At 40.7% G+C, this 24320-nt stretch overlaps 1 protein-coding gene across 1 annotated transcript in view; it reads left to right on the top strand.

Annotated features, from left to right (window-relative positions):
* Positions 1–24320, top strand: part of plcb2 (phospholipase C, beta 2) — a 29326-nt gene that overhangs the window by 523 nt on the left and 4483 nt on the right. Inside the window, exons 3-30 of the mRNA XM_050061840.1 lie at positions 572–640; positions 3518–3658; positions 4065–4144; positions 4252–4305; positions 4414–4489; positions 5057–5157; positions 5618–5778; positions 5872–6018; positions 6130–6287; positions 8526–8608; positions 8786–8870; positions 11143–11365; positions 11464–11546; positions 11647–11743; positions 11871–11955; positions 12137–12261; positions 12526–12677; positions 13159–13323; positions 13648–13747; positions 13920–14024; positions 14225–14289; positions 14456–14543; positions 15544–16023; positions 16234–16417; positions 16986–17127; positions 20401–20465; positions 21019–21078; positions 21282–21339. Of these exons, the coding sequence (XP_049917797.1) occupies positions 572–640; positions 3518–3658; positions 4065–4144; positions 4252–4305; positions 4414–4489; positions 5057–5157; positions 5618–5778; positions 5872–6018; positions 6130–6287; positions 8526–8608; positions 8786–8870; positions 11143–11365; positions 11464–11546; positions 11647–11743; positions 11871–11955; positions 12137–12261; positions 12526–12677; positions 13159–13323; positions 13648–13747; positions 13920–14024; positions 14225–14289; positions 14456–14543; positions 15544–16023; positions 16234–16417; positions 16986–17127; positions 20401–20465; positions 21019–21078; positions 21282–21339 (3432 nt within the window). The remainder of the gene's footprint in view (positions 1–571; positions 641–3517; positions 3659–4064; positions 4145–4251; positions 4306–4413; positions 4490–5056; positions 5158–5617; positions 5779–5871; positions 6019–6129; positions 6288–8525; positions 8609–8785; positions 8871–11142; positions 11366–11463; positions 11547–11646; positions 11744–11870; positions 11956–12136; positions 12262–12525; positions 12678–13158; positions 13324–13647; positions 13748–13919; positions 14025–14224; positions 14290–14455; positions 14544–15543; positions 16024–16233; positions 16418–16985; positions 17128–20400; positions 20466–21018; positions 21079–21281; positions 21340–24320) is intronic.

The following is a 24320-nucleotide window of genomic DNA, read 5'->3' as shown; positions in this document are numbered from 1 at the left end:
TGCATCAGACAAACACAACTCGACAGATGAAAACATATGTTAAACAGAGGTGGTCGTGTTTCGATGACTCACGTCCGTAGTATGTGTAATGTGCATTTGATTGGGATCTGCCAAAACTGTGGGATCGCTGAGAGCTGCATTCTGGTCCAAGCAGCTTGTGGAGATTATTGATTGGTGCTGATGTGGGCTCACCATCCTGCTGCACTGTGCAGCTGAACTGTGATGCACTTGATGGAGAGATCTGCTTCATCTCTCTCTCTCTCTGTCTCTCTCTGTCTCACTGAGGCACCTTCTGGTCTCCACCACATCACAAAACCAGTGAGGCCTACATGAAATGTGTGCCTCGTGTGTCTGTTGTTGACTTTAAAGCGTTTGTGTGAATTTCAAATGAAAAAGCAGTTTCCTACATGATCTTCCGAGACATTGCAGTCAAAAACTCTCCATACAAACAAAGTAAATCCCATAGTTTTTTTGCACTTTGCCAAAGGATGACTTGTATCTGAATCCATATTTGGCCTGGCGCCTACATGTTGAATTGTATCGGAGATGACTCTCTGCTTCTTGTTTCTAGGAGACAACGTTCCTGGATGTTGCTACTGTCAGAGATACCAGAGCAGGAAAATATGCAAAACTTCCCAAAGTGAGTACAGCGTTATTATTTAATGTCCAAAACCTGCTCTTTGACATAAATAAGTCAAACTGGTGTAATGGTTATGTAAGAATCTCTGCAGGTATGCAAATAGGGTGTCAAGCCCTTAGTTTGACCATTAGTTCAAAAGGCATATTTGCATTGCAAAAACGGCAATGGACACATGCACCCAGGCTACTCCTCCACTACAGAAGCAAACTGACGCACACATACACAAAAGTGAACACACACAGTACCACACACTGAGTCATGATCTGAGATTTCTGTGAGTGAACTTGCTTGTTTGTTGTTTTGAATCCAAATCTGACAGCTGTAGTTCTTTTTCCGCTCCTCGCTGGCCTCCACAGAGAGTTGCAGTATGAAGCCATCGTCATCCCTCACTGAGGGTTCAGAGGTGGAATCTGAAATCTGTTTCCCTCAGGGAGAGCGCTGCATCATCCCAGTCGGGGTGCTGTTGCAAAGCACATCTTCCTCTCTGGCCCTGAGGAGGGGTTTTTTTTTGGCTCCAGTGCTGCTCTGCACTTCTGACAGTAGCATAGAAGTGATTGATTGTGGAGTAGCAGATACAGGAAGGTAGTGCCTGATACATGAATAGTGTGCATGCGTCTCAGTGTGCGTGTGCATATGTTTGCATGTCTTGATCAGCAAATTTGCCTGTGTTGAGCAAGCTCCCAGACAGAGCTGCAGATTTTATTTCGTTAAAGAAATAGTTCACCCACAAAAATATCATTTTTATACAATAACTCACCCTGTGTAACACTGAAGAATTTCTAGCATGTCTCCATGGTGAACAAAGAATCCAACAACTCAGAAATGTCTTGAAGAATTGGAGTAAAATGGTACCACCTTTAACAACAGCAAAATTATATAAAAAAATCTGTTACCAAACACACCCCCTGCAGTATAATCCAAGTATCGTTGGCCTGGTATTCACGTGTCTTGAGTGGTCTGATCACAAGTAGACAGTGCGAAACACAAGTGTAAACCACCAAGATGCATTGCTATCCCATCACTCAAACGACTTCACAAGGTGGTCTGGACACATTCAATCACGTATGTTTTGTACGGTAATCTAAATGCTAATGCATCCTGATGCATCGCTGACGAGGATGAACAGGAAATACATCATCAGTGCAGGACGTGGTGGTTGTTTCAGTGACAGAAGTGGAAGGAGACATGTTGAGTTCTGCTGACAACACAACCACTAATGTGACTAGCATGTGTACTAATGGGCACCATGACCCTTTGACCTTTTAGCCTAAGTGACGACAGCAGAAAAGAAATCTCAACAACAGTGGTCAGTGGAGGATGCATGATAGACACAGGTGTGAATGTCCACTTGTGCTCGAATCACTCAAGTTGCATATTTAAAATACAAAATATGAGTCAGTGTATTCTGCTACAGTTACAGTTTAAATTGGTGGTATTCTGAATATAGTTACTGTCTTTAAAAATAGATTACCTAGAGGAAGAACTTTATTTCTTTTTGTTTTATTTGCTCCAACACCACATCCTAACTGAATGTGACATGAGTGAGCATCAGTTTGATTGTATTGTTTTCTACTTAAATATTCCAACTGGTCAGGAGTGACGCAGCGCTGCTATTTTTAGCTGAACTTTTGTTGGGCACCCTGTTTTATTTATTACTGTTGCTGGCTTTGAAAGCTTCGCAAATGACAAGGAATGGCTGATTCATTAAGTTGAAGCAGTTATCTGCACAACATCTCTTCATTTAACTGCTAAACCTGAATAAGGTTAAGGTTAAGTTTACATAATACATTTTAGGGCATGTATTTGATAATCTGTAGTGGAATACATTTTAAAAGTAACCCTCCCGATGCTGCTGAAACACATGTTAATACCAGGGGTAAACAGGCTTATTTATGCAGCTGTGTGCTCAGTGCTTCCAGACACATGCATTTTTGGTAAAATCTTACAGTGTAAAACACTTCTAAACAGATAAGCAGCCTCAGCCTGTGTTTGATCTCTGAACAGTGGACTGGACAAACACAATTCAAAAGCATACGCTTGCTCAGACGAGCTACTCATATGCAAAAGTGTTTTAAATAATAAGGTTTTAGCAAAGGGGCAGACTGTTCTCCCAAATTGTTCATGTTTTCCTATGAAAAGCGGTGGATCCAAATTCGTACATATCCCATGTATTTTAAAAGGATGCGATCATCTGACCAATGCGCTGATGGCAGTAAACAAGGAAGCAGTCCCGAGTGCATGTAACAAGGCAGGATGTGATGGTGGACGGAACTTGAGTCCTTGAGTCGTGTGTTCAGATCTGTGTGAACTTTGAGTCATTTTAATGTATGACCTCACCATGTTTCTTCTTCTAAACCTAACCTCCGTAACTTAAATGCCAAATACGTAACTGTATGATAAGGACGTAACGTCATTCATGGGGCGCAAAGTCGCAGCATATCATACGAATTGTTGTGCATGCATTTTCCGTAGGATATCATATGAATTGTTCAATGAAAATATGTTGGTTTGGGAAGGACTGAGCATACGACTGTATAAATGAGACTGGGATTATACTGTTCCAGTTGTGTGAGAGTTTGTAAACAGATGTTTTGATATAGTTTTGCTGTTGTTAAAAGTGGCCCCCATTCAGCTCAATTCATTTAGAGTTTTCTCTTTTTTTGAATTCTTTGTTAACTGTGGAGGTATGTGAAAAAACACTACATTTTTTCATTAATTCAACATAACACATGGTGAGAAACTGATATACAAACGATCATTTTGTGGGTGAAGTGTTCCTTTAAGAAAACAGAAAGTGAACAGATGAAAAAACTGCACCATATAATCTGAGCCAATGCAATCTGTGAACACATATTCTCTCTCTTTTGCCTCTCACAGCACCCCAAGGTTCGCAATGTGTTCAACCTGGACTTCCCGGACAGCAACCATCTTGCCAAAACTCTCACCATCGTCTCAGGTCCCGACACAGTGAATCTCACCTATCATAACTTCTTTGCCTCTAAGGAGAAGGTGACACAGGTAACAAGCTGCTGACAGTGTGTGTTACTGGCACTGCGTCCGTCCTCGAGTTGTTTATAATTCTCCATTTCTGTCTACATTGATTGTTCAAACACAGCCACAGGCCATTAGCCATTATACAATGAGCCTTTGCTTCCCCCCAGTAAGGCGCCCTCTGTCTCCCCTTTAGTCTTTATTAGATTTTATGACTCCAATATCCGGATTTAACCAACTGTAATGAAATAACAATTGTGTTTTGTTCAAATGCAACATGCACTACTTTCATTTCCTGACCTACTATTATATTGATGCCCTCTAGTGGTGACTTTGTTTCCCTTTAAAACCCTTTATAATGACATTTAGGCACAAGTGATGTTGACATTGAATGCAATATCCTTGTTTGTATTTGTAATTAAATGCATATTAGAACTGGGCAAATGACATTCTTGCAATCACCTACAACGCTGCGAGGAACAATGCGTGCAGACAAGTCTTCCTGGAGAAAATGTAAGTGAAAACCATGTCAGTTTATGTTGTTGCTAAATTAACACCATTCTATTCCACCATGTATGACCTATTATATGATAATGATAAACTTTTGTGCTCAATCTTAGATATGTCCGCATTTCTCTCCACACCAACAAGGACGGCAAGATCCCAGTGAAATAGTAGGTCACAGTTCAACCACCTGAAGGTGTAGGCTGGCACGCAGAAGTTTATACAGGAGATTTCCATATTTCCTTCTCACTGTTTTACTGTGTTTTTTTTTTCTTCAGTATTTACAAGATGTTTCCTGCGGATAAGAAGAGGGTGGAAAGTGCGTTAGCATCAGCACACCTCCCTAAAGGAAAGGTTAGAAAATATGATGGGCATTTTGTTGGACTGGTTGTCTGAGTCCAACTATCTCTCAAGTTTTTTACTGCATTTTTATAACATCTTACCATAGTTATTTCAGTGTATATATGATACCAAGAATACAGTAAGATAAAAACTTTTTTTGTAGCTGTAGGTTTTGATGATGACTAGAGCTGCAACTATTAGTCGATAAATCAATTAGTGGATTGAAGAATAGTCATCCATGACTATTTTGATAACTGATTCATGTTTCAGTCATTTTTAAAGCAAATTTATGAGGAAATTGCTGCTTTTCTTTGTTATTTATGATGGTAAATGAGGAGTCTTTAGGTTTGGACTGCTGTTTGGACAAAATAAACAATTTGAAGATGTCACCTTGGGCCCTGGGAAGCTCACATTCATTTGTACACCAAAAAAATGAATCAATTAATTGTGAAAATAATCATCAGATTAATCAAACCAGTTAATGCAAATAATCACTAGTTGCAGCCTTATAATCACAAATACTTTGCAGGAAATGCTGCTGATGAGAAATGATGTGGATGACATGTTCTTACATTTCAGTATGACACCATGAAGCCTGACGTTTTTACGGAGTCTGCATTCAGGACATTTCTGACAAACCTCTGCCCTCGACCTGAGATCTATGAGATCTTCACTTCTTAGTGAGTCGACCTGCTCTGTGCTTCACTGATGGCCAAATAATCCTCAATTCGTTATGTTATATCCTGTAGTTTCTCCAAATGCACACTTACTTTTATCTTGCATTTAAGCTTTTGAGACTACCATAAGTTTTCTGCCCAAAAAATCAATTGAAGTTTGAATAATTTTGTTTTAAACCCTTTGATCTGGCACCTAAATGTTTCCATTCTAAAAAGCTCAGCTAGGTTTAGTAGTTATAAAGATAGAAACTTGCTTCTTTACATATTTTGGTGGCACAGAGCCAGAAATTATGTAAATTATCTTATACCAGCCAGTCTGAGCCTCCACTTCATGCATTAGCTACCTGGAGCGGGCTCAGGCAGCAGGTACTTGGGCTGGGCAGCAGGTACTTGGGCTGTGATTGGCAGGAGCAACACTACATGCAGCACTCAGGTGACTGTCACACCTCACTGTACTCTGCAGCTCCAACAAACCCACCATGACGAAGGACAATTTCACAAAGTTCCTCAACGAGAAACAGAGGGACTCTCGGCTCAACGAGGAGCTGTTTCCACGTCTGCGTCAGGACCAGATCAAGGCTCTGATGGACAAATATGAACCCTGCTCCGCTAACTCTAACAGAAGTGAGATTTAGTGGTGATATGTTTGATATATGAAAGACTTACAGGCTGGATAATGATTCAATACTTCAGTGTGTCTCTCTTGTTCATCTGCAGGTCTGATTTCTCCAGAGGGTCTCTTATTCTTCCTGATGGGGCCGGAGACATCAGTCGTCATGCAGGACAAGTTGGCCAAGTGTCAGGACATGACCCAACCTGTACCCCACTACTTCATCAAGTCCTCCCACAACACATACCTGACAGGTCACACACTTCTCTGATTTTAATTCAAAACATCTCATACCTGATTTACTAAACTCCTGAAGATCTTTTTTGAGTGGATTTGTCTGAGTCTTTCTGTCTGTCACCCTGCAGCTGGTCAGTTCTCTGGCGTGTCCTCTCCGGAGATGTACCGTCAGTGTCTACTGTCCGGCTGCCGCTGTCTGGAGCTGGACTGCTGGAAGGGCAAACCTCCAGATGAAGAGCCCATCATTACCCACGGCTTCACAATGACAACTGAGATCCTCTTCAAGGTGGTGTCTCATACACTTAATTTCACATTTTAATCTGACATTTGACATTTTTGTTTCCATTTTATACATCAACCTTTTGGATCTTGTACAATCTGAACAAAAGGGATGTAAACAAATACAAATAGATTATGTGGATATGAACAGATAATGTGGTCTAAACAGATTTTTGCATTGTAAACATTTACTGAAGACCGTAGACAGGGAGCTAAAGACCTCAAGTTAGGGACCGCCTCAAAAGTGCATGCCAAAAGGCCAAGAGAGCTTCTCAGATTTCAGTCCATAGCTTTATCTTTCTTTCACTGATACTTTAAAACAAGTCCTCCACCCTATATGGCCACATAGGTTGCTTGTTCCTACCCTCTAATATGACCCACAGGACCCACAACTAAATGACAGAATAAGTTGTTTGTAATTGATTCCTACACAAACAGTGTCTGCTGGGTCAAAGTCCTGTGTTTGCTTGACCCATCTACACACCCTAACCTCCTCTCATAGACTGTTAGAATAATGGACAAAGCTACCCATTGGTGTGTGAACTGCTGTTTTGAAGCCTTGAGTTTGGCATTTCAGCCATCTTCATGTTTTTGTTTTTTTTTTAGCCAGAGGTGACCATATTTGGATGAGACGGTGCAGCTGTGGAGGAGTGAGCAGTGTATCTGACTCATAGACTGTGATAACGCCTCACAAACAGCTTGGCTGTCAAGCTTTCGGCCGAGCTTTTAATTATGTGCAACTTTAGACTTTAATAGCGTGTGAATGTCTGAGTTTTATAAAAAAAAATTACCTTCTGTACAATTGTCATGAAGGGGGACAATAGCTACAATGACCAGGCTGTAAACATGTTTAATTTTGCTGTAAAGTTTGGCATTTCACATGGGGGTCTACGGGGACTGCTATTGACTCGCTTTTGGAGGTAGCCTCAAGTGGCCATTCAAGGAACTGCAGTGTTTGGCACTTCAACATTGGCTTTCTTTTTCAGCCCTGGAGGTTGACGCTTGCCTCCCACCAATGTGGAAATTTTAGTCTTTATAATATGCCACCTGACTTCCTCCTCTGCTCCCACCATGATCACTACAGCCACTAGAGGGCACAACCTAAACGTAAATATGAGTTGTAATTAGCTGATTATTAGCAGCTTGTGCAAATGGCCTTTGGTGTAATTTTTTGGGGGAGGATAGTCTTATACTTAAATCCAACTTATAGTAGTCAGCAGCCCCTCTCATTTCATGCACATCCTTTAAAAAAAAGCTCAGTCAGCTAGTATGACAATACATTTTATATCACAGACTCTTCACAGACTCTTCAAACCAATTTCAGATTGATCTGGACCTCCTTCCGTTATTTACACAACCTTACATTTTAAAGACAACATGCAACATCGGGACTAATAAGATTTTATTATTTATGACTTATTATTGTTTATATACATTTTTTTCCAGACAACTCAACTTAACTATATACCTATGAGCAGTGAAAAACCCAGGGAATCCAGAAAATGAAACAGTAAATACAATTTCCAACAACTTTTAGTGTAAGTCCAGCCCACTTCCAGAGAATATTTCCTTGCTGTTGTGTATCATAAATCTTGGCCTGTTTCAGTAAGTGACTAACCCCTTAGTTTCCTGTGAGCACAGTTTGCATTGTTTCAATATGACATCTTTATATATACACTCTCCAGAAGCTGTTTATGACCAACGAGTGCAACAGTGTGTCACTGATATCATAAAGAGCCCATAATGTCACCTTTTATTCATGTCAATGTGCACATTAAAGAGCAAAAGAGTGTGAAGGCTTGGAAGTACACAGTAACACACAGCTCACACACACACACACACACACACACACACACGCAGAGGCAGGCAACCCTGTCATCCTCTCAGTCTCAACACTTCCATTTAAGGGCAGCCGGCGCTCCACAGTCCCAGGGGCCCGGACACAACGCCTCAGTTCAGTTTACTGTCAACCTCTGGATGTGATACATTTGGAGCTAACTCCAGGGCCTCTGCATAGACGCAGTAACTCTGCAGTTTGTCATGTCTTTCTCTTCATGTTTTGGGAAAATAGTCATGATTGGCTTGGGCTTTTGTGTGATTTCCATGACTTTACCCTGTTTGAACCCATGATTCTTGTGGTTTGCTGCTGTGTCATCAGCTTAGTTATGCCCATTGCATCTCTGTAATCTTTATCTTCTTAAAATTAAAGTCTAATTTAACACACAAAAACTCTTTTTGATGATAGGATGTGATTGAGGCCATTGCTGAGAGCGCCTTCAAGACCTCACAGTATCCCGTTATCCTCTCGTTCGAGAACCACGTCGACTCGTAAGACCCGAGCTTTTCCATGAGCTCTTGCCATGTGATGTTATTAACACAATGCAATAATGTTCAGATGCCATTATCCCAAATGGAATATTAATGAAACATATTGAGAGTGTAACTGAACCTTTGGTTCTGGCAGTAACAGCAGACACTAACAGGTGTTGCTCTGCCTTGTTCCAGGGTGAAACAGCAGGAGAAGATGGCCAACTACTGCAAGACCATATTTGGTGATGCCCTACTAACAGATCCGCTGGACAAATACCCTGTGAGTACACGGCTGCAACACAGCTCACTGTCAAAATAATAGAGTTTACAAATGGGGGAGTTATTAAACAGAACACTCTGATAAAGTGTTAGATAAAGAATTCTTGTGGTGTACTATCTGTCTGTGTCATGAAGGCAATAAACGGAAAATAAAGTTGCTTTATTTTCTCCACATGACCCTCACAGGTTCCCTTACCAATCCAACTGATTTATATAAACAGCCAGTGCCTGTTCATCTCCTCTCAGCTGTGTGTGTTTGTATTCCTCCTGAGCCAAAGAGACATGCTTAACAGTCTCCAATAATATCAGGACTGTAGCCAGGATTTCAAAAATGCTGAGGTCATGACTCAGATTCCTCCAACTCCAGCAGCCTAAGTAATCTTTGGTTAGTCATCAGAAAAGTCTGTAAATTGTATTTTTCAGCATCTGACATTTTAATGCATTTTTAAGGTTCCCATAAAATCAAAACTGTTTTTTTAATCACATATGTTTCACACTCATCATCACCTATACACTAGTATTTCACTCAGCAATGACAAGGAAGTTGTTCATTAGGTATTCTTAATGGTCTGTCATTTCCTGGAAAATTATAAGTAATGCTGATGACTCATCCTGCACTCTGGGGCATATACCATTTTTGCATGCTGGGAAATGCTTTCTTGAATTGTTTTGTCCCTCCCCCATGATAATACATTCTGCCAGTTATTGACTGGTGCACAGGACCTAGGAGCTAGCTTGCAGTTATGGAGTGGTGCTGTTCATACAGCGAATACCCCCTGATAACACCATCCTGACCCATGATAGTAGGGCATTGTTCCTGCAGAAGTGCTTTAGGCTCAGCAACCTCCAGTCAATATCCGAGACAAACCCTCCCTAGCTTTCTGTTAGCCTTTTGATTTGAACTTTAAAGCCCCTTCTGCACTGACAGGAAAATAGGTCTGAAAGAGAAATAATAAATCCCCTCATATAATATAAATGACTTCTTTTTTTTTGCTCTAAATAGTTTGACAAGTTTATTAATATGTTTTCTTTATCCTGCACCCCTTTCAATGAAGCTATTTTATTTTACCTTTAAAAACTACCATTTGTGTTATTCTAGAATGAATCAGACAAAAAATCCGCACAGCGGATTTAATTATCACTGGGAGTAATCTAGCAGAGACCTCTATTACAGTACATGACAGCTTTTAATACAGTGTGTGGATCTTTTGTCTGACTCTTTCCTTAATTTGATATTTTAATCCAGCATGCATTAACGTTTTTTTTTTGGGTGCATACCCTGCCAACACCCCGTAGCCTCTGTAATTGTAGAATGTAAATGCCTCATCTCTGAGAGATGAAATATTGATATCACGCAGTGGCAGTTCCAGCTCATTTGGTGCCCTAGGCAAGCCTCCCCCTTGCATTATAATGATCATGTAAATCAATAATCAATTAAAAAAAAGAATTAAAATTAACTTGTTCAGAAGAATAAACAATAAAATCATATATGGCATTGTAAAATAATAATAAAATGTACAAATTAACTTTCTAGTTGAACTAGGAATGCACCGATTTTGAAATTCTGGGAAAACACTGATTAAGATAAATAAAATAAAAATAATTTCACCAATAGTCGATACCGGTGTTTTTATTTTGGTGTTTCTTCTGTTTTTTTGCTGTTATTTATTCTTCTTTTGTGCCAAGGAAACACAAAAATGTATTGTAAACTATAACACATAAATGTTAATAAATGTTTTTAAGTCATTCACTTCCTCATAACAAATTCAATAATATACATTTATGAAACAACCTTTAACATAACCTTCTTTCACATTAAAAACTAAGCAAAGAGCCTTTTTACTATATATGATACGTCATAATTCCCTCTCTAATATCGTTTTTATAGTGCTGTGAAAACATCAACAAAGTTCTCCTTCAAGCAGCTGTATGTATTCAAGTTTTTTGCCAAAATAAAAGGGCAGCAGGAACCCAGAAAAAAAGGCTTCTCTATTATTTAGTAGTTATGTTGTTGTGGCCTTGTGTCATATTTCAAAATAATAGTAATTATAGTATTAGTAAAAATTGTGGCGCCCCCTATGGATGATGGTGTCCTTAGCATTCACCTACTGCCAATGCCATGGGCCGACACTGATATCATGTGATGTAATCCCCACACTACAAAGACAGCACTGAGGGCTTGACCTTGATTTTAGCCCTAAACAAGTTTTTGTTTTGTTAGTGTTTACCCCAAGTTAGTTTTAGCTTTCTTTCTGTTTATCTGTTCCATCCAGCTGAAGCCGGGTCAGCAGATCCCCAGCCCGTCTGAGCTCATGGGTAAGATCCTCATCAAGAATAAGAAGGGCAGCCATGAAAAGCCGACCCAGGCTAAGAAAACCAGCACGGCAGCTACAGATCAGACCACAACCACAGCTGCACCGGCTCAGGACCCAAACACCCCAAACACCACTTCCCAGGATCCTGCCAACCCAGCACCCACTACCCAAGAGAACCAAGGTGGACTTAAAGTTATGTAAAAAAAAAAGAAAGAAAAAAAAAAGGGTTCTTTAGTTACTTTGAGGTGTCACTAACATTTAGTTTACACATTTAACCAGAGGGGGACGCAGCTGTTGAGGATACAGAGGAGCCAGAGGAGACGGAGGAACAGGACGAGGAGAAAATGAAGTCATCAGATGAGGTATAGTACGCTGTTGCGACGACGGTTTTATTGCTATACATCATCCGTGTCCAGCTCAAACAGCTCAAGCATCAGTTAACTTCCTGTCAATCCCCTACAGGGCACAGCTGGACAAGAAGTCACAGCCTATGAGGCGATGTCATCCCTGGTCAACTACATCCAGCCCAACAAATTCATCTCCTTTGACAATGCCAAAAGTATGTCTTTGCCTCACAGATTGAACCCAAACTCAAACAAAATTGATTTTACAACATATAAAAAAAAATCACAGGTTAACAGATCAAAGCCAACGTGAGTTATGTAATTTCTTTTCTTCCTTCACAGAGAAAAATAAAAGTTACGTCATCTCATCTTTTGTGGAGACCAAAGGGGAGGCAATGATTTCCAAGACTGCTGTCGAATTTGTCGAGTATCCTTTAAGGGTGCTGGAGATGCTCTGAATTATTGCAGCTTGTGTTAAATTGGCTGAATTTTATTTTAAAAATGACGTAAGATAAAATCAAAACATGTTTCTTTGCACAGCTATAATAGTGCCCTGGTTCACATCACACAGAGATATAAATCTGTGCTCCCTAAACCATGTTTCCCAGATACAATAAGAGGCAGATGAGCAGGATTTACCCCAAAGGAACACGAATGGACTCATCCAATTACAACCCCCAGCCTTTTTGGAATGTAGGCTGCCAAATGGTGGCGCTCAACTACCAGACAATGGGTAGAAACACACACACAGTGCACTAATAACAACTTCAAATGTGTTACATGACAGGAGGGGATGTAACCCTTCACTGTTTGCCTTTAATCACCACTTGAGTCTGACATGTTTTCTGTGATATTTTTAAACCTCAGCTTCTGTTTTCCACCACAGCAGGTCAGTGTTGCACCTCTTAAGGCTGCACGGGCCTCTGCATCCCAACTGCTCCTCCTCGTGCTGAAGAGAGGGGGCATGAATGGGCCGTTTTCTTGTGTCTATTTTCAGATTTCCCCATGCAGCTGAACATGGCTCTGTTTGAATTCAACGGCAAAACGGGCTACCTGCTCAAGCATGATGTTCTGCGTCGCAGCGACAAGAAGTTTGACCCTTTCTGTGACAGGATTGACACAGTTGTGGCAAGCACACTGACCATAAAGGCAGGTTCACTGACACAGTTTGTGGTTATCATGCTTCTCTTACTCTAACCACCACCCCTGAGGTGTGTGTGCACAGGGATCATAATATCTGCAAATTGACTATAAAAAGTTTAAAGACTTCAAAGCTGCAGGTATATTTCATACACTAAAGCTGCATCATTTATGGTGTAGCACTGTAGGGAAACTGATGAAATATGTGCATAGCTGAGAGCTGTTTTTGCTCTTCTAAATTGAGCACTAAATTAGCCTCAATAGCCTTGGGAAGTCTGCGTGTGTGTGCGTAGAAGAGTCTGTAATAATACAAGCTTCCTGCTGAGACTGATATATGGTTCCTGGTATTCAGCAGTCTGCATGAGTGAAAACCTGAGCTCTATTTATGTCCACTGTGTCCTGAACACGGGTCCACGCACCAGGACATCCATACTGCCAGCCACTTCACACATGTATATCATCAAATCTCTTTTCGCCTCCGCATCACTAGATCTACTCAGGCCAGTTTCTGTCTGACAAGAGCGTAAAAACAGGAGTGGAGGTGGAGGTGATTGGGCTGCCGGGAGACCCGAAGAAGAAATATCGCACAAAGTGGACCACCACGCCCAATGCCATCAACCCAGTGTGGAATGAAGAGCCTTTTGTTTTTGAGAAGGTATGTGTCAGTAGATTGAAAGTAGCAGAAGACTTCATTTTGACAGAATTAAAGACATTTACACTGTAATTTAATGCAAAAAGGCAAAATTCTGGTGCATAAAAAATCACCAAAATGCAGGAAGTTAAGTGTTTGATGCTCAAAATTTTCTGGTGGAGGACCCTTTAATCCTCCATTTCATATGTGTCCACCCTAATGTGTTCAAATATGCACAAATAGATGTGTGGGTGAATGTGTTTGTGTAAGCTCAGCCTTAATAACCCACTTTGCTGCTGCTGCTGCTGCTGCTGATCTTAATATGTTTGTTGTTTTTATGATGCATAGATCCTGCTCCCAGAAATGGCCTCTCTAAGAATCGTCGTCCACGAAGAGAACGGTAAATTCGTGGGACACAGGATCATCCCACTTGATGCCATCCAATCAGGTCAGTGAAAGCCCACCTCTCTTTCAAGCTTCATCTAATCTACATAATTTAAAACACCTCTGAATCATCTGAGGCCTCAGAATGCTTGCCAACATGTTTTATCCAGCTTCTGGATCAGGGGGAGCCGCTGCCTTGTTTTTTAATTCACCGAGGTTTGTTTTATGCCCCGCAGGTTTCCATCACATCTGCCTGCGCAGTGAGAGCAACATGCCGCTCACTCTGCCTGCTCTCTTTGTGTACATCGAGGTCAAGGACTACATCCCTGCTGCCTTCGCAGGTGCTTGGCTATTTACTTTTGGGTCTCTGCAAAAGAAAAAGCCTCTGCTGCAATACATGTGGTTAGAGTGACAGTCGGGGACAAGGCTGATTTAGTTTGGATGTGAGGAGCTCGATAGAATTCAATTTTGTTTCACACACATTTGGTTAAAGAGTGAATTATTGCTGCTTCATGCACTGACACATTTGATTCTACCTCAGATTTCACAGATGCCTTATTTAACCCCACAAAGGGAACAGAGAAGACCACAAAGACCCCAAAGGAGGTAACAAGGGAAACTAATTTCGCCATCATCTACTAAAACTGACCCATCAGAAATGTCCCCAGTTCTCCATTTAACACCATCACCCTTTAACAGCACTAATTAACTTCCTGGAAGATGACCAGCCATGTTAGATTGTGATGTTCCTGTCCTTTTTGTGCCCACACAGTCATCCTCTGACTACATTTCTCCGTATGAGTTGCCTCTTGTCCAAACCCCCACAGACAAGGCGAAGGAAAGTGAGGCCCCTGTTGCAGGTAATGAAGCGCGCGAATGGGACACAGTTTAGAGTTTATTTTTGAATGATACTGATCTTTAAAGGTGCAGTGTGTAGGATTTAAGGCTCGGACATACTGTATTGAACGCCCTTGGATAGTTGGGGTCACGTGCACGCAGTTCTATCTATGCACTATGCTCCATTTACCTCGGAAGTTGGAGGTTGGAGCTGGGAATGACATCACACCCTAGTTGATCACGTTCCAGTAAAACAAGTAGGAAAATCAGATGTTGTTTGCAATACCTGCTCAGCTCCAAACAGCTGCAAACTGTAGCAACATTGCCACAGATATAAGTTGGACAGGACTGTGTGTATGACTGTTTTAGAGAGACACAAGTATGACAGATGTGCTAATAAACTATATATTACTACAGTTTTCAGCACTGTCAGTGAGCAAAGCAGCTACCTTGGATTTGAGGTCGGGGTTGGTGAGGGTCCTCCAACTTTCTGAGTTGGAAATCTAACTTCAGGGGGCATTCCAGTTGAAATTTCCAAGTGGAAAACAAATGGAAAGCACCAAAGAACTGAAGGGCTGGGCGGTGAGCTTACTGTCCTCCAACTGCCAACATCAGATGAAAGTGAAATTAAGAAGACACTGCTGGTTCTGGGGTGATTGTCTGTTGAATATCCAACTTAAAACTAACTTCACCGTAGAGAGGCGGCTGTGGCTGGCTTGACCGCAGTGTAGTAGACTAGACTGGCGTAGGAACAAGAGATGGGAGCATGCACAGTCAGCTCGCTTTACCTTCCTAGCCACAGTCACCCCAAATCAAACAGCAGCTCTAGACAGGGCCATTTGCGTTTCCGCGTAGGCCACTGCTGTTCTCCTACACGCTTGGCACATGGGAGAAGTTTCAGTGCTGCAACCTCACTGCTAGATGCTACTAAATCCTACACACTGGACCTTTAATATTACTATTTTAGTAGGTCTCTAGTGCTGAATTAAAAAGCTATATTTTAACACTTTCCACTTCCCGTAGAAAAGGCCGCATCCGAACCTACACCACCAGCTGACACTACTGACCAGTCACCCCAGTCTCCACCAGAAGCAAGTGCAGAAGAAGCCAAAGAAGAGTCTGAGAACAAGTCAGACGCTCCACAACCTGCAGCAGAACCTCCTCAATCTCCTGACAGCACTCCTGCTGAAGAACCAGCTCCAGACGCAGAAAGCACCACACCTGAAACCCTCCCCGAAGCCTCTCCCTCCCCTGAGGAGGAGGCGGCACCTGAGAAGGAAGAGGTTCCACAGCCAGAAGCAGCTCCACAGCCAGAAGAAGCTCCTGAAAGCAAAGAGGAGCCGGCGAGCAACTCCAGTACAAACCCCGAGCCTGCTTCAGACGATAAAGGCACAGAAGCTGCCAGTGCTGCTGAAGAGCCTGCTGCTGTGGCCTGTCCAGTGAGTGCATTGCCCGAGTCTACAGGATCAAGTGACTCATCTCAGCCGCAGACATGCAACGAAGGTAACACCGAAGTGCTTCATGTGCTGCACACATCACAGTTTCCATTTTGCAAGTGCACTTTAGGTAAAGATCCCTGAGAGGGAAAATACAGAACAATTTAGACTCTTTTTGGTTCATAGATTTATGACACTATCGATGTATATCCACTGATGACACATGGCACATGTAGGAGGATTCTCACAACAAAGCCCCCATGTGTTTATGCTGCAGAGCCTTCAACTGTGACTACTGAAGAACTGACACAGCACAAGAACTATCTGAAGGTCATCAAGCGTCAGGAGAGAGACATGAAAGAGGCAGAGAAGAAGTATCAGAAAAAGGGAGAAGATCTGATTCAGAAACACTCTGACTCCTTCAAGGCCATCAAGAAGAAGGGCTCCGTGAAGAAAAAGGAGTGAGAAGATTTATTTTATTTCATTTTTTTGTCAGTTTCTAGCTGAAATACAGAAGGAGAGTTGACAAAAGACGACTCAATAGTGTTTGTGGAGGAGGGCTGTTGTGTAATTATTTCAGAGTGCTGAGATCCATCTGCCCGATTGTTTATGTTTAGTCATTCACCAAAGACTGCTTCTGTTTCCTACAAAGTAGCAGTGAATTTAACAGCATATTAATACTGACCCACTAATGAAGTTGTTGTTGTTTTGGTCAGTGTCATTAATGAGATTATATTTAGAAGCACGGAGAATATTTCTCGGCTAATATGTTTTTCCAGCTGAAGCAGAATATTAGAGGAAGGAGAGAACAACTAAATGAATATGCTTTTTGTGCACAGCCCTCCACACTAAGTGTACATGTAAGTGTACATGTGTTACTCAAGGCTGGTGAGCACTGCTGTATAGGATTTCCAGTCACCACATGGTTGAAGAGTCATCTCTTTACTTGGAGTGATTGTGGCTGTTAGTAGATCAACTTTATTCCTCTTGCATATGTCCTGTTATGTTGTTATGTTGTGTTTTCTCCAGGGGTGGGGGAAACACCGCTGACTCCAGCGTGAAGACGGAGCGGGTGCAGGAGCAGAAAGAAAAGATGCAGGTGGAGCTGCATGCTCTATGGATGGAGCAGTGTGATCAGCTGAGGAAGAAGAAAGAGCAGTGTGCTACAGAGGTCAGTCAAATACAGCTTTAAAGTTGGCTCGTTAAAATTACGTTTCCCATTTTAAAATGAGAAAAGGGACATTAGTGATGGAAAGTAAATCAGTACATTTACTCAAGTACTGTACTTAAAGCTGCACTAATCAATAGTCTTATATTAACAAGGGGTCAATTGACTGTGTAATGTGAAAGGTGTCGCTCATAGTGGCAAACCCACAGAGAATTATCAGCTCCTTTTATTGACTCTGCAGTTCCCCTCAGTCATACAGAGTGTTTAGTCTTTTAGCTCACCGTTTCAGTTTTATGGCCAGCAACATACTGTTTTAGTTCAGTGTTCAGTGAAAAGGCTGTAAAACCTACTGTACACTACCTGCTCAGCACCAAGCAGCCAAAGTTAGCAACTAGCTGCTGGTGGAACATTTTGCAGCTGAAGATCCAGGTACAGTATTTCTCTAAGGAGTTGGGTGGAGACCAAAATAGAGCTAAAAAACAGTAGATATTAGACCAACATTTGCCAGGTGGATGGAAACACAGCTCCACATAAAGAATAGCTCTACTGTTGTAGTTGCTCTGTACTTGTTCAATGTGTAAAAAAGCCATATTAATTTTACTGGTTAATTTCCAAATTAAGATTTGCATACAAAACATGTTGTCATAAAAAATGTGATGCATTGTTTTAGATTTAATGCAATATAACTGCAACTTCCCACGTTAGATTCTAGCTGGGGACCTTTGTTGCATGTCATACCTGTTTCTTCAGCCATTTCCAGTCTGCCAGTCTAACTTTTCATCCACCTAATGAAGGCAAAAAAGACCTAGTTTTACTTTTGAAACCTAAACTGACCCTAACAGGATTTGTACTTGTAATCAAAAATATTTCATTGTGTCACTGATACTTTTGCTTCAGCAAAGGATATAAATACTTTTATGCAACGGTTACATCTGACCAAGTAATTTGATTCGACAAGAGGCATTCCATGACTACTGATACAGAGTAGAACATCATTAGGACTTCAAATTATACGTATCACTCTGCTTTACAGGTGTTGAAAACCATTCAGTTGGTCGTTATCAAACGTTACCTTAGATTGTAACAAACTTAGCATCACAAAGGTGAACATATTTTCAGAAAAAATATTTGACTTAAATTATGTTGCCGTGGAGATACTTTTCCATCCACACAGACTCCAATCAGCATTCAGGGTCTCTGTTCACAGAAAAAGCCTACTGTCAGCAGCAGCTCCTGGGGAGCTGAGAGGACAGTGGCTGGACAGACTGCCTCCACCAGGCTGACTGACAGCAGACATTTACTGACCCCCAGTTTTTTTTTTTATGTTAGCGCCATGTGAAGAAATAAACAGTGTTTGTCTTTTTTGATTCATTGATTTCCAGCACACTGCAGTGAGTAAGGGGAATCTGCTGCTCACAGACGGACTGGGAGCTGATCAATAAATGTAGATACAGTTAATTAGTTAAAATCATGTACAGCACGATATTTGTTTGATTTAAGCAGCTCCCTGTTCAGATTATGTTTCACTTAACGCGACAGAAACAGACTCAGCAAAAAAAAAAAATGCAGGGGTCTCTGCAGGGAGACGACTAAAACCTTTTGCTGAAGCATAAGACTGTTTAATGTCTGTTGAGCAACACTTATCAAATGGGTCGATCCCCCCTACCATGAATCAAGCTTTACTATAGCTAGCTAATGCTAATGTGCAGGAAAGTTTATGTTCAGTCCCATCTTTGCAGAGGTAATTGTGTTGGCGGAGTCAAATAAATGACTAAATAAACAAACAAATCATAATTTATTGTCCCTTATTACTGTCAAGTGATAAAAAGTGCTTTTAGAACTGTTGTAAAAATGCAATATCACGCCCGAGGTTGTGCCTACAGCCAAATCACAGCTGTGATGGTATTCAGTATAATAGCACTCCCTGTCATGTAATAGTGCTTAATATGGGGGAAGAAGTACTCTTACTTTTACTTAGTTGAAAATAATCATATTACAGTGTAAAAATACTGTGTCACAAAGTAAAATTTATTTAGATAAAGGTAAGTATTACTATCAAAATGTACCAAAAGTAATGGAAGCCTACTCATGAAGTAGAATGGCTCATTTTTAAAATCATGTACTTCATATTATTGCATTATAATTACTGAATAATTAATGACAAAATCACTTTAGTGTTGCAGCTGGTGGAGGTGAAGCTCATTTTAATGACTTTATATACAGCTAGTTTTTTCTACACTCACCATGTACATAATTACATATTATAAATCAATTTGTATTTTTTTTTATTAATAATCTGAATCTGCAAAGTAACTAGTAACTAGAGCTTTAAAATAAATGTAATGGAGTAAAATGTATATTTGCCACTGAAATGTAGTGAATAGAAGTATAAAGTTGCATAAAATGGAAATACTCAAGTAAAGTACAAGGATCTCAAAATTTTCCTTAAGTACAGTACTTGAGTAAATGTACTTTGTTTATTCCACCTCTGTATTTTATCACCCCACAGTCAGAACACAGTTGTCCTTCAGTCATTTTATCGCCTGCTCAAAAGTAGGTCAATCTGTACAGTAACAGCCTTTATGTCTTTATTAACAGCTATTTCCAAAATCAAATTCAAATTTCTTGCAAAAATATATTGAACTGTGTAATTTCTCTTAGTTACAGTCGAGGATAATGCATTTCAGTCTGCTCAAACGCTCTCAGTCATATATGAAGATTTTTAAACAGGTACCTCAAAGTCAAGATCTGCTCCTTGTCCTATTTTAACCTGTTCTCGTGCTCCTCATCCAGCCATTACTCTCTGCATATCCCCCCTCTTGACTGTCTTTATTACATCTAATGATTCATCCCAAAAATAGTTTTCATTTCCACAACCCAGGATACACGTCTCTCACGGAGCACCTCATTTTGCCTGTCTCTCCCTGTGTGTCTGGGATCACTGGCAAGACGCCAGTGCTTTAGAGGCTTTATTGATCATATACCAGACCCAGGTGCTCAGGGGCACTCTTAGCATAAGCTCCGGATCTGTATGAAACTGAGGGGTCAAACAGGTAACTGTGGAGTGTGGTGAGAGTCAGCATCCAGCATACAGGTCCCGGGCAAACTTAAAGCCAAAGTTCATGCAAATTAACCCGGGCGGGGGGGGGGGCTGAACTTTTGTTTGAAAAGAGGCTTTAATCACACACACAGCATTGTTATTTAGAGCCACTCAAGTCTAATTTTCTAGCTTAATCTTGACTGTGATTGTGTCACTTCCGCCTTCTATTGTGACAGAGACTGGCCAAACTGTTGGAGATGGCCACGGAGAGACACACCATTGAACTGAAGACCCTGGAGAGGTGTGAGCACACATACAACACATTTGGGACAGGCTGTACACACTGAGGGTGCAGAGGGCTTTGCTGAGTCTGTCCAATCTGTGCCTTGAGATTTTGGTGTGATACTCTTTGTGTGCATGTCATCTGAGGTGAAACATTTGACATTTTGCAAAGACAATACCGTCAAATAATGAATAAATCACCTCAGTGTACGGGTCTTCTAATGTCCTTGGCTGGCTTATGGTGTTTTGGATGTGTGTTTGTGTGACTCTGTGTGTATATTTTATCCCAAGTCCGCAGCTGGCAGATGGTTATCTCAGGACAACCATTATCCAACAGGTGTTTAAACAGCAGTAGGGAAGCGAAGGCAGCCTCAGTAATCTACCTGTCCACACAGACACTATAACATCACATTTTAAGCCTTCCTTTCACTGTAAAGAAAAGGTCACATCACAGACACACAGCCCAGCCACTCTTGTGTAAAGGAAATAAGGTTCTTTATAGAAACACTTTCATTTTTTAGAGTTTGAATCAAGCAGGAGTCCTTACTCTCTGTCTTTGCCTTGTTTCGCAGTGAATCCAAAGAGAATAAGAAGAAAACACTCTCGAAATGTTCATCGTCAGAGAAAGCAAAGTGAGTTTACAGTGTGACCTTGACTTTAGTTATTTTAAGTGTTTCCTTTCCTCTCACCGTGTTACAGCTTCTTGTCAAACTCTAAAATATGAGAAGACAAACTGTTCTCCTTCTGCCACATGGCCTTGCACATTAAGTCTGGCTTGATTTGATGAATTTAACCACAAGAGGTCGAATTAATAATTATGATTATCTTCTCTTAGGCTGAAAAAGGCAATGAGCACAGAGGTGCTGGATGAGCCGAGTCAGTCTGATGGTGCCGTAAGTAGTCCTTTTTAACTTGTTGAAAGTAAAAGATTTAGACTTTTTGAGCATGTATGTACAGTTAAGAGAGCAGTTTCACATTTTGGGAAATGCGCTTAGCCTATTTGCTTTCATGCCAAGAGTCTGATGAGGAGATTAATGCCACTCTCATGTCTGTGCAGAAAGGATGAAGCTGAAGCCAACAGCTGGTTAGGTTAGCTTAGCTTAGCATAAGGACTGGAATCAAGGGGAAACAGCTAGCTTGTATCTTCCAAAGGTAACAAAATATCCACCTACCAGCATGGCTGGCCATAGCTTCATATTTAAAGGAGACCTATTATGCTATTCCTTATTTTTTTAATCATACTGTATATCCTCCTGAGACCCTGTATCCTCAAATGAGGACATCACATTCAGAGTTTACTTGGCCTTATATTTCATTCTACTTAACTCGTTGGTGGACACTTTTTCTGCCACCTAGTGGTAGTAAGAGCACAATACACTAATCCATGTAAAAACAAGATGGCAGCCATCTCTGCCATGTCAATCTGCAGACAAGGTCCAAAATCTGATCAGATTTTATGGCTGAAACTTGTTCATTTATGATTAATAAAGTTTGTTGTTTGATATGGCGTTTTAGGACACTGGGACTTAATTGTCATCTGGTTTGAGGACATTGGGACTTAATTATCGTTTGGCCGTGTTTGGCATGTTACTGAAAGTGTTAACATCACATACACTGCTACAAGTAGCTAAATGCTAACATCAGGGAAACATGATTACTTGGTTACCAATGATGTTAATTTTCTCCCTGATTTTGGATCATATTCCTGCTGGAACATGTCAGCTTGTGAAGATTTAGGTTTAGGAGCTTTTAATAGTGATTTTTCACGGTCAAAAGTGCTGCTTATGAAAATATTATTATTGTTTCCAGTAACTTCCAGGTTGAAAACCTCAGGTACTGCATCAGGTACACAACAACAACAAACTCACAAATGCTCTAACTAAGGTACAAGATTGGCTTAATAACAACTGCCTTATGCTCAACACAAAAAAACACGGTGTGTATGACAATCACAAAGCGACCAGTAGAGCAGAACAGATCCAATGTATTCATCGGAGAAGAGGAACTTGAATTGGTAACCCAGTTCAAGTACCTTGGTATCACATTAGACACGAATCTCACATTTAAGAAACACATCAAAAAAAGTGGCCAACATGATAAGATTCAGCCTGCAAAATTTTAAACAAATCAGGCCCCTCATCTCGTCTGATGCTGTTAAATCTTATCTCCACTGCATGATTCTGTCTCATATTGAGTACTGTTTTGTGATATGGTCGTTTGCTGGAGTCACCACACTGAAACCAGTTGAACAACTCTACAAAAAAGCCATCAAGGTATTCACCAAAAAACCATATTCCTCACATCACTGTCCAATTCTTGCGAGGTACAATTTATTGAGTTTTGAACATTTAAAAACTTTAAAATACAGCTGCCTCATCTATAAAACCCTCAGCGGGCTGGCTCCTCCCCCGTTGGAGGTTTTTTTAAACGGAGAGACAACACGCTCAGTACCAGATCTGCCTCCAGAGGGGACTGCGAGGTGCAGTTCAGACGAACCTTTATAGGCCAAAATTCCCTTACTGTAAAGGGCAGTGTAGGTTGGAATGGTCTCCCAACCTCAATCAGAGACAGTCCCACCCTCACTACTTTTAAAAAACAGCTTAAAGGATGGCTATTGACTCATCAGATCTGCACCCATGAATGAATCATTGATCAGCCCTCTCATACAGTTCTCTACTGTAGCCCCTTGTTGAATCTACTGTATAACTGCTGTTAATATTGTTGTGCACTTTATATGTTGTTGATTTAACTGTTATTTATGGTATGTCTGTCTGTCTTTTAAATGTGAGGACTACGGATGGAAATTACCTTCTTACCTTACTGATTGTTCATTAATATGCACGGTCCTCTTCAAATAAACAAATAAATTAAAAGTAAAGTAAAGTAAAATGAAACAGTGCTGAGCAAATCCTGCCTTAATTGGTTATTTTTTAGTCACCTAAAAAAGGCCCACTGAAAAAAATCTGCATCAGTTTAAGCATACATTATATTTGGAAGGTTTTCAAGTTTTGATGGAAGGTTTTACCTCACCATCAAACAGCCCTTTCTGACAGGGAACTAAAGCCATCAGACTCCACTGACAAAAACAGTAATTTTACCTCACAAAACACCGGAGTTGCGGGTCTACTGCTGCCTCAATAAATTAGTGTGTATAGTAAAGCTGTAAAAATATTACAAATATAGTGTACTTGTAAACTGATATTGACTTTTAGGTGGGTCTTCTTTGGTGGGTGAAATACGTGCTTAGCCTACTGATTGATTTGGTTTATTAAAGACATAAAATGTGCATAACAGAAATGTCAGATAGGTCAGACCACCATGTTTAACTATAAATCTTTAAATGTTACAGTTAGGGCTGAAAACGACAACAGAAATTAACAAGTTTGTCAATTTCAGTTAAATCATTTGCCTGTTGCCTACTGGAAAGTGATTGTTGTTGTAAGCATGATTAGGTCGATACTCTGTTTTAGTCATTCCAGGGATGCAGTGATGGTGCAGAGATGCTGAGGGTGCAGATGCCAAAGACCTGGAAATGCTGACCAGTCAGAGCAGACATTGTTTTTAAGGGAGGGGGCTGAAAGTGAGAGGCGCTAATAAGTACCTTTTCGGTCAGAGGGTTAATACAGGTGTTCCAACACAGACAGTATAAGAAAAATAAAGTGCTTTTTGAATATTAAAGCATGTAAACATGTACCTGAAAATGAAAAAAGCACTTTATTTTTCTTATACTGTTAAAAAAAAATATTGGTACCACTCTCATGTTTGTCCGTTTAAATTGCAGCAAGAAAGCGATCAAGCACACATCTCAAAATGTCAAACTACTCCTTTAAAGGAAATAACAATTCACACAAAAATGCTGACCCAATTTTAACTG

This window comes from Epinephelus moara, chromosome 14 (genome assembly GCF_006386435.1).
Source record: "Epinephelus moara isolate mb chromosome 14, YSFRI_EMoa_1.0, whole genome shotgun sequence".
Lineage (NCBI taxonomy): Eukaryota > Metazoa > Chordata > Actinopteri > Perciformes > Serranidae > Epinephelus > Epinephelus moara.
This window is presented reverse-complemented; position numbering and strand designations above follow the sequence as displayed.